This window comes from Rosa rugosa, chromosome 4 (genome assembly GCF_958449725.1).
Source record: "Rosa rugosa chromosome 4, drRosRugo1.1, whole genome shotgun sequence".
Lineage (NCBI taxonomy): Eukaryota > Viridiplantae > Streptophyta > Magnoliopsida > Rosales > Rosaceae > Rosa > Rosa rugosa.
The window spans coordinates 30,575,239-30,584,314 of NC_084823.1; the positions used below are offsets into that span (position 1 = coordinate 30,575,239).

The 9,076-nt window shown below is 37.8% G+C and overlaps 1 protein-coding gene across 2 annotated transcripts; it reads right to left on the reverse strand.

Moving 5' to 3' along the window:
* Positions 1–254: 254 nt before the first annotated feature.
* On the reverse strand, positions 255–3,627 carry LOC133707022 (root phototropism protein 3-like). Of its 2 annotated transcripts, none has more exons than XM_062132567.1 (5): positions 3,545–3,627; positions 3,273–3,438; positions 2,826–2,895; positions 1,401–2,687; positions 255–951 (listed from the first exon to the last, which is right to left on the reverse strand). In XM_062132567.1, exons 2-5 carry the CDS (start codon positions 3,383–3,385, stop codon positions 391–393), a joined length of 2,031 nt encoding a protein of 676 aa, XP_061988551.1. In that variant the 5' UTR covers positions 3,386–3,438; positions 3,545–3,627; the 3' UTR covers positions 255–390. The 2 variants fall into 2 exon arrangements, with proteins under 2 accessions (XP_061988551.1, XP_061988552.1); XM_062132568.1 differs by having other exon boundaries at positions 3,273–3,425; positions 3,545–3,620.
* Positions 3,628–9,076: the final 5,449 nt, after the last annotated feature.

The following is a 9,076-nucleotide window of genomic DNA, read 5'->3' on the forward strand; positions in this document are numbered from 1 at the left end:
GCTACCAAAAAAAAAAATTGATTATTAATTGACACCAATTATCAAATTTCCTCTTCTATTCAGTTCTTCCCTATCTTCATGCCTTTGTGTGTTCAGTTCTAAACTAGTGCGAGAATGCTTCTCATGTCTTTTCTTAGTGCCAATGTTCATTAGCTAGTAAACTCTAATGGCGTCGCAAATTCTTTTCCACATTGGTTATTTAGTCATTAAACTCACACATATTACATCAATTCAACATGTAGGCTTTCAAGCAATAGGCTTTTGAAACAATTAGATTTCAGTGACAATAATAATAGGCTTTCAAGCAATTGCTCTTTAAATGGCGATGAAACCAAAAATTACGAATGATGTAACACAACCTTTGGAACACAAATAGCACATGTAAATCACCTAAGAAATGGAATTCCTCCACCTCCTAGGAGTCTTTCTTGTCTGCTCTGGACCACCCGCTGTTGGAGTCTCCGGTCCACTGTTCTGATTCTCGAACATTGTAGTCTTAGTGAGTTTGCCGAGTTTCTTCCATCCGCTGCTCCAAGCTGATGTATGTTTCTGCTTTGAGGCCATCTTATCGAACTGTCTCTGCAAGTTTTCCATGGAATTTTGGAGATCAAGGTACTTTGCTTTTACACTCTCCAGTTCAAACTTTACAGTGTTAATGTCCTTTTTAGCTGCTGCCCATCCTTCTTGGAAGGATTGCGGGGTCCCTTCGAGTAGTGTTTTCCGATTTGGAATCATTGGCTGATAGTTAGAGTCTCCTCCGGCTTCATTAAGGGCATTGTTGGCCAATGCATTGCTTATTTTGACTTGCTCAGAGAAAAGAACTTGGACCACCACTCTTAATGGGAGCCTTTCATTTTGTGCAGCATGCATGCAAGCATCAATCGATAGCTTTTGGCAATCCATTACCCGGCATAGCCTCTTTCTTTCGTGCTCAGAGAGTGTTGGATGAGCCTGTTAATTTGACAAAATAACACATGAAACATAAAATCTGAATAGATTATCAAATTACCATTTTCATTTATAATTAATGTGCAAGCTAATCATCACAGGAGTAGGCTTGCTCTGCGTAACTGAAGCTTGCATAGCAGCAATGGTTCATTAAGAAAACGGCATCACTAGGAATATACAGATGGTTCATATAATCAAGTCAATAATATTTCAATATGGTGAAAGCATGCATTACAAGCAAACATTCATGTCAAGCGCATCATATACTTTTCTTTTTCTCTGTTTTCTGCAATTCCATGCGAGTGATACACTTCTCTTGCTATTTTGAACATTTTGTATCTAGCTTTGTATTTTCTGAAAAGATATTCTAAGTGAGCATGCATACATGATAAAACAGAATTAACAACTTTATGACTTGAGTTTTTGTGGAAATAGGAAGGAATTATAAATACCTTGAGATAGGAATCAATTGCTCTATAAAGTCCATCATCACAGGTCCTTGCAGATTCAGGCAAAGCTTCTGCGAGTACCTGAAACTTTGTTAGGGAAAGGCTTCTATCTCTTGACACTTCTGTAAGATAACTATCAACAAGCTTGGCTACCCTCATCTTAGCATTTGGGCCTGTGCCCCCTTCATAGTGTTTTTCAATGAAAGATTGGTGGCTTGGACTTGACATTTCAGTCTGTTCTTGAACAAGAAAATGCTCCAGAAGCCTCTGGACAAGATCCACATCATACATACTTTCGCTTTTGTTGTAAGACGGAACGAGAAGATCCGCCAATGTAGCCTGTTCGAACTGCATTCCCACCCGTTTCTCCAACTCAGTAACCAGTGCAGGTGCTACTTTCAACATGTTTGCCATTCTCAGAAGCCGAAGAAGGAAGCTACATGAGACACTGTCCTTCTGTGGTGGAATTATGCTAATAAGGCTCTCGATGATCATCCGTTGATCTTTGGCCTGAACGGCTGAAGACTCATTATCTTTAGTTCCTGCCACGATCATGTGAAGTCCACCCTTCCAACTGCTTCCACTGCTACTGCTGCTGTTGCTTGCTTCATCAGCTGTTAACCCAGAGCCATGCTCACTTATCATAATAGGGAGCCATTTAGCTGCATAGTGCATTATTGCAGCTCCAAGCAGTTCATATCTCATCCCCTTCACCTTGATTGCAGTAATAACCTTGACATAGTGATCAATCCGAAGAATTGAAGCATCTTCAAACCACCAATCAGGAGGAACTTGCAGCTGGTTTCTACTTGGACTTGAGTCCTTCACGTCACTCCAATTTGGGCTTGAAACTTTTGGAGCTAGCTTACTACCAGTATATGGCCATCGTATCCCTTTTGGATTGGCACAGGCTTTCCAAGCAATAGACTCGCTGCATCTCCGAACAATTTGAAGGTTTTCAGCCCACGGTGAGAGCTTTTCGCAACTTTTCAACACTAATATGGAGTCTCTCCATGAGGACAAAACCACATAGCTGAGAAATGCTTCGGTTTTGAAAATAAGATTGCCTTCTTCCAAGTCCTCTGTCATTTCAAGGAACTCTGCAGCACATCTAAGGCCTGAAATGTTGGCTGCTGTCAGATCCACAGAAATGCCATAGCAGAACTTTGCAGCTAGCTCAAAGGCCTCAGGTCCCCCAGGAAGGTCATCCAAAACCATCTTACTTAAGTCCGGGTCTCGTAATTCATACATGATTCTGTTCATCTTTCCACTCCTTGACAGCAAGGGATACTACATGAAATTAAGACAACAGAATGAATGAATGGAAACATAGACATTCTAATCTAATCTTATTAGTGATCCGATAAATAAATAAATAAGTATTAGATTAAGCTCAGTGTTCTGACATTTTTCGAGACAATTAGTTACCTTATGCAAGTGAAAATTGACTTCTCCAACTTGAACCAACAGGTCACTTGGGATATCAGTTGCAACATACCTATTACATTCAAAACAGACACAATAATTCGATTATTATGCTGCGTGCACAAAGATTAGCTAAAGCCTGAAGAAATTGAAATCCCTTTTTTTTTTCTTTTGGTCCCAACAACCTTCTGGTCTAACACCAGAAGTAAGAGAGGTTGATCCAAAAATGTAAGGGAGGTTGATCCAAAAGTCATAGTTTCCTTTGCTCAAAATTCAGGCTACTTTTGGCAAATTTAGCAAGATGTTGCCTGTAATCCCACTTTAGTTACTTAGCTACTACATGAAGGTACAATTTTATTTAAAAATAAATAAAAATAAAAATTATTGTTGTATAAACAGCAAAATTAAAACTACAAATATACAACTGTATATATGTTGTTTCATACATACCATGAATTGCCTTTCAGTTCAAACCCATCATTCTTAACACTCTGCTTGCTTAAACTAAAATCTCCATTGCCATAATCTCTGCCTCCAACTGACTCAGTCTCTGATTCCCACATGATGCAGAAGAAATTCCCAGAAAATTTTGAGCAGGAATTTCTGAGGTAAGTAGCTACAAATAAGAGCAGGCACAGAAATAAATGAGCAGAGAAGGTTGGCAGTGAAAGCTAACGACTGAGATAACATATATGAGAATGAGAAGGAAGAGTCTCACTCACATGGGTTGCTTGGAAATGTCGGCTTCCTAACGAGTTTGGTTAGGAAGAGTGCTTTACAGTTACAGCTGTGTAGTAATGGGCATTGTAGTAGGACTGTTTTCGGATCACTTGAAGGTATGCTCTATATATAGTGCTCCCTTCTGGCACTAATCCTCATTTGCCTTGCACGTGAGTTGTAAGGGGCAGAAATAATTGAATTCAATTTTTATTTTATTTTATTCAGAAACTTCATTGATAATGAAAGAATACAATTGGTGAGGTACAAATATCATTCTATCAACAGTCAACATAAATGTGATTAGAATATATAAACTTTGGGGTTTTTTGCACCAACGGTGTCTAAAGACTTGGGTGACCGACAATATGATATCCGAACTTACAAAGTTATCAAAGTAATACCCAGACTCAATTTTTCTTATCAACGTAGTACCTGCGGTCGATTTCCGTCACGTCGCCTTTAATCTTGACCACGTGTGACGCACGTGAGTCGCAAAATGAGGGCAAAAAAGACTTTTTCACTCCATCAAACACTAAATAAATAAATTCAAAATTAAAAATAATTGGTTTTTCTCTCTCCTCCCGAAACTCCATGTTCATCATCTTTTTTTTTTTTGATCAACCATGTTCATCATCTTAAATGCAGCAAAAAAGCAACCAAAACAAAAAAAACAAAACGAATCCCAACAAACGTTGATGTTCTTGAACCCATTCAAGTTCATCTTCTTAAACCCAGCAAACCATTACGATGCCATCTTTCTCTCTCTAGAGTTCCAATCAATTGATACAAACTTAAAGAACAAAAAAAGAAGAAAATTTGATCAACAGTACAAACTCAAACAACAAAATCAAGTAAATTTGATCAACAGATCTGCTATAATTCCATTAAAGGCTACCACATCAGCAGATTCATGTTGGTAACACTTGAACCCAACAATTCTTCATCTTCATGTTCTTGAACCCAGCTAAAAAAGAATCACAACAATGTTGATTCATTCATGTTCTTGAACCCAGCAGAAAAAAATCTGGTCTTGACTTCAATCTTGGCCTTGACTTCTGAGGGCAAAGTTTGCTCAATTGATTCTTTTGATCTTATCTCCACATCCAACCCCAAGGACTTGAGGACACTAACAAATTCAGAGTCCAACTCTTCCTTCAATTCCAAAACCTTCCCCTTTCAGGCTATCATCCAAATTATCAAGGCTAGACACCCCTAGCATCAAGATTAGACACAAAAACAAACATTCGAGATTCAAAGGACAAGAAAACAACTAGATTGCAACACTTGAACCCAGAAATTCATCATATTTATGTTCTTGAACCCGGCTAAAAAGCAAAAGAAGAAAATTTCAGCAATCCTTGATTCGTTCATGTTCTTGAACCCAGCACGAATTTCTAACCCGCAGCGGCCTTTGACTAGGTTGAGGTGGGGATCCACTTCGTCGGCACCGTCGATAGTGAGATCGAGTATCGGTAGTCATCGAGGTTGGATAATGAAATTCTAAGAGAGATGACTTGTTGGTGGGTGTTCTCGGAAATTCCGATGATGTTGTGAACTTTTCCCGGTTGTAAAAGCTCGCCCAAGCGATCCACGGTGTGTTTGACGGTGGAGCCGGAGCCGAGACCGAAGATCATGCCGGACTCGACGACCTTGTAGGCGGCGATTTTCTTCAACTCGTCTTGGGTCAGAATTGAAGAGCTGAAAGCAGAAATTGGGAAAGAGAGGAGGCAAGAAAAGGGTCTTACTTTTTTGATCCATTTGTGTGTCACTAAAACTCTTGGTCAGATCAAAAGAAAAAGTTGGAGAGAGGAAGTTGAAGGGAGGGGGACTGGGCGAGAGTGTAGAGGAAGAAGACGAGAGGTGAAGAGGATAAAAAAAAAAGAGTAAATAGGTATATATTATTAATAATAAGTAAAATGTCAAATAAAGGGTAAATCAGTCTTTTTCCCCTCATTTTGCGACTCACGTGCGTCACACGTGGTAAAGTTAACGGCTCATTGACAGAAAATGGCCGCGGGTACTACGTTGATAAGAAAAATTGAGTCTGGGTATTATTTTGATAACTTTGTAAGTTCGGGTATCATATTGTGAGTCACCCAAGTCTCCAGACACTGTTTGTGCAAAAAACCCATAAACTTTGCTCACAATAGACTTCAACTAAAAAGTCCATACTGACACATTGTTGGAGCCAAGAAAGCCCCGACTCTAAACAAGGCAAAAGCTGACTAACAAGGCTTCTTTTACAAGACAATGAGAAACTTTATTACCCTCTCATCTTACAAATTGCTAACTACGGAATCGGTTTCTTTTTTATTTTTGGAAAAAAAGTAATATTTTTTAAGAATGATTAACTTTCAAACCAAAAAAAAAAATGATCAATGTTTACAATCGTTAAAGAGGAGCATCTTTAACATCAATTTGAACGGTCATTTACCTCAAACAGTTAAGAGAAAAAAATCTAATACTCAACTACCAACAATTTTTTTCGTGGTTGTTTTCACTTCTTGGAAATAGAAAAACAATGCTTCTACAATTTGATGCAGATCATCAGTATTCCAAATAAACAAGCTATGTTTCTCGCCTATGCACTCAATGGTGATGCTCATTAAAAACAATAGATATAGTCCAACTAGAACTCAGTGAAACAATAGATAATAATCTCCCCCACTGTGCAGGAATAAAACAAAAGAAAACTTCTAATAGAAAAATTGCATTGAGTTATCCTTGTAACTAAGCCACCAAGTTATCGACCTCCAGATAAACTCAGTTGTTTTTTGCTAGTGACCTAGCCAAAAGAAACTACATTCGATGAACGAAGAACCCCAAAGCGCTATGTTGTCTGCATCAATCTCATACTTGAAACCCATACTTGATCTCATAATAAAGAAAAAGTGGTCAACCTAGTTTGGACACCTCTACACTTAAAGTTACTAAAGACACCCAAATCTAGGCCACCCAAGTCCTGAGCATTCGAATTACTCTAGGCTCCTAGCCAACCCATTTCTAGCAGCCCACATCTTCTGACACATAGTAGTCTATGAACGAGAACTCAAACTACCTTGGAGCTCTAGCAACTTTTTAAGTCTTTCCCTATGAAGTTGGCATGGAGCCTTCAAATCAACCAACTCACCCACTAACAAAATTGCTAGTTACTCCAGCCAGTCTCCCCTATGGTGCAAAGCCTTAGCATACGGGTTGTACTCGATTTGTAAGCCTCCAATGTCGGATGGGTGCTAGTCGAAAGAGATTAACACTTAAGGGTCGCCCTTTGGCAATGAAATTTGAAGAGCCAAGCCATAATGGCTAGGATTTTAGGTAAAGAAAAGTTGTCGACATGATTCATCACTCATATAATTGAATCATAACATTGGTGTGGATGTGTGTATATATAATAACAGTAGATTACAGAGTAAAATTATACATCATATATATATAGAAAATAACAATAGATTACGGAGCAAAATCAAACATCATGAGAATCAAAACCTAAGTGACTGCATTTATTCTTTAAATAAGCTCATTATAGAAAGTGCAAAAACCCTATAACATCTTTTTTGAAGAAAGGGTTGTCAATCCATTGATAAACCAAGAATGTAGGTAACAACTAACCTCGCGGGCTACGTCAAAATTGAGGTATGAAAGGTAACCCTAGAACTACCTAAATGTCGATACCAACACTAGAACTAGAGTAACCCTGACAATGTTAGGGTGATGGACCACAGTCCGCCCTAACTTATTCAAAAACACCTAGGAACACCCTTTTCTGTTTACTAATTTTCTTCAGTTTGTTCTTAGGATTAGTTAGTTTAATCATTTTTTGATCCATAACCAAGGTTTCTCGTTCCATTTGGTACGATATTACCAAGCGATTGATGTATCTATTATGATGACGAATACATTTTCACTTTGCGCGCATGACAATTGTGTACCCACTTAGGTATCTCTTTGTACTTAAAGATTGTGGACCCTATCTATTGATAGCTAAATTAAAGCTATTAATCTTCCTTACATTCGGCAAGAATGCCAATTGTAGTGTAGGAAAATAAGGGTATCCTGTAGAGGATTAACTTAAACTAAATGCTTCACAAAAGTTACAAAAAGTGACTACTACTTCTACTGAACAGCAGTCAAAAAATAAATTAAAAACCTAACCAAAACAACTCAAAAAAATTACAAAGAAGTACTAGACACACGTAGCGTACACTACTCAAAAGTAAAGACAGAGGACAGAAAGTAAAGAAAATTGAAAACAAATCTTAATGTGGGTTCAAAATCAATGGGTAAGGCTAACTAAGGAGATGCATCCACCCCGGACAATCACACACAAAACAATTGGTCCAATTCTAATTCAATTAACTTAGATGAAGATGCTCAGGTTGGTTTAGTACGCTTGAACACAATCAATTATCCTTTCTTACTTGTACGTTAGACAAGAAGTGCTTTACACCTAGGTTATTCTCTACCATGCAACCCAAACATACGCTTATTAGATTTGACAAGCAGAGATCATTAAGGTCTAAAAAGGTTTGAGACATCACAAGGTATCACAATAAACTTAGCGTCATGTTTAACCAAGGGTTTGGTTTACTTGCTAGTGAAAACTAACAATTGCTTCTCTAGATAGTTTGTGGAGTCCAGCTATTGACACATGCATCAAACAATCAAAACGGTAGAATCCTAACATGTATACTAGGTGGGCCTCCAAAGCATACAAGTAAAGAACTCAACAATAAACAAATAGTAAATAAAACCTCATTTGAATTAATCGAAAAACAAACTAAATGTCAAAATCATTTGTGGATCATGTCTAGGGGCTTCAACACTCCCTTTACTAAGAGAAATTTAGTTACACATAATTGGAATCAAAAACCCAAAAGAGTTCATGAAGGTAGACAACAAAAATCAGAAAATAGGGAAGTACATATCGAGGATCGATCTTGGAAAGTTAGCGATCGATCGTTCAGGCGGGGATTTCAGTTCTTCTGCTTCTTGAGTTCTTATGATCATTTGCTTTTTCATATGTGCGATGGTGTCTGACTTCAACATCAAAGAAGAATTTTTATGCTGTTTCTTGCACCATTCTTCATTTCTTTTGGGATTCTAACTCCTTGGCTTCAAGGGAAAGCTTTCTTGTGAATATTCTTATTGGTTTATGATTACATATCATCACCTTATCTAATATGAGCTTGCCAAGTCATTTACTTGTTGAATATTCCCATCTCCAACCCAACAACTTTGCTTGAGCTCTCCTTGGTTTGTCAGGAGTCCATGATTCTCAGTAAATTCTACTATAATCTCCGAAACAAAAAATCTCATGTTAAACTTATTTTTCCCTAAGGTGTTTATGTCCAACGTAGTATTAAACAAGCACTGAGAGATCAAGATAGTTTCATGAGCAAGATGCGATTGATTATGAATTTGAAGTTTGAGGAGTACGTACTAGTTTGATTACAATTTGATCCTTAGAATTGTGGTCTTAATAGATCTTCATTATAAGATATAATTTGTGGAGTCAACTTACAACAAGCTTTATA

What these genes read in the sequence shown, in the direction of transcription:
- LOC133707022 (XM_062132567.1), bottom strand. Translation starts at nt 3,385, where the DNA reads ATGTGGGAATCAGAGACTGAGTCAGTTGGAGGCAGAGATTATGGCAAT. An exon ending in GAACTGAAAGGCAATTCATG is followed by an intron (nt 2,896 to 3,272) that starts GTATGTATGAAA and finishes TGAATGTAATAG; the next exon opens with GTATGTTGCAACTGATATCC. An exon ending in TCAATTTTCACTTGCATAAG is followed by an intron (nt 2,688 to 2,825) that starts GTAACTAATTGT and finishes AATTTCATGTAG; the next exon opens with TATCCCTTGCTGTCAAGGAG.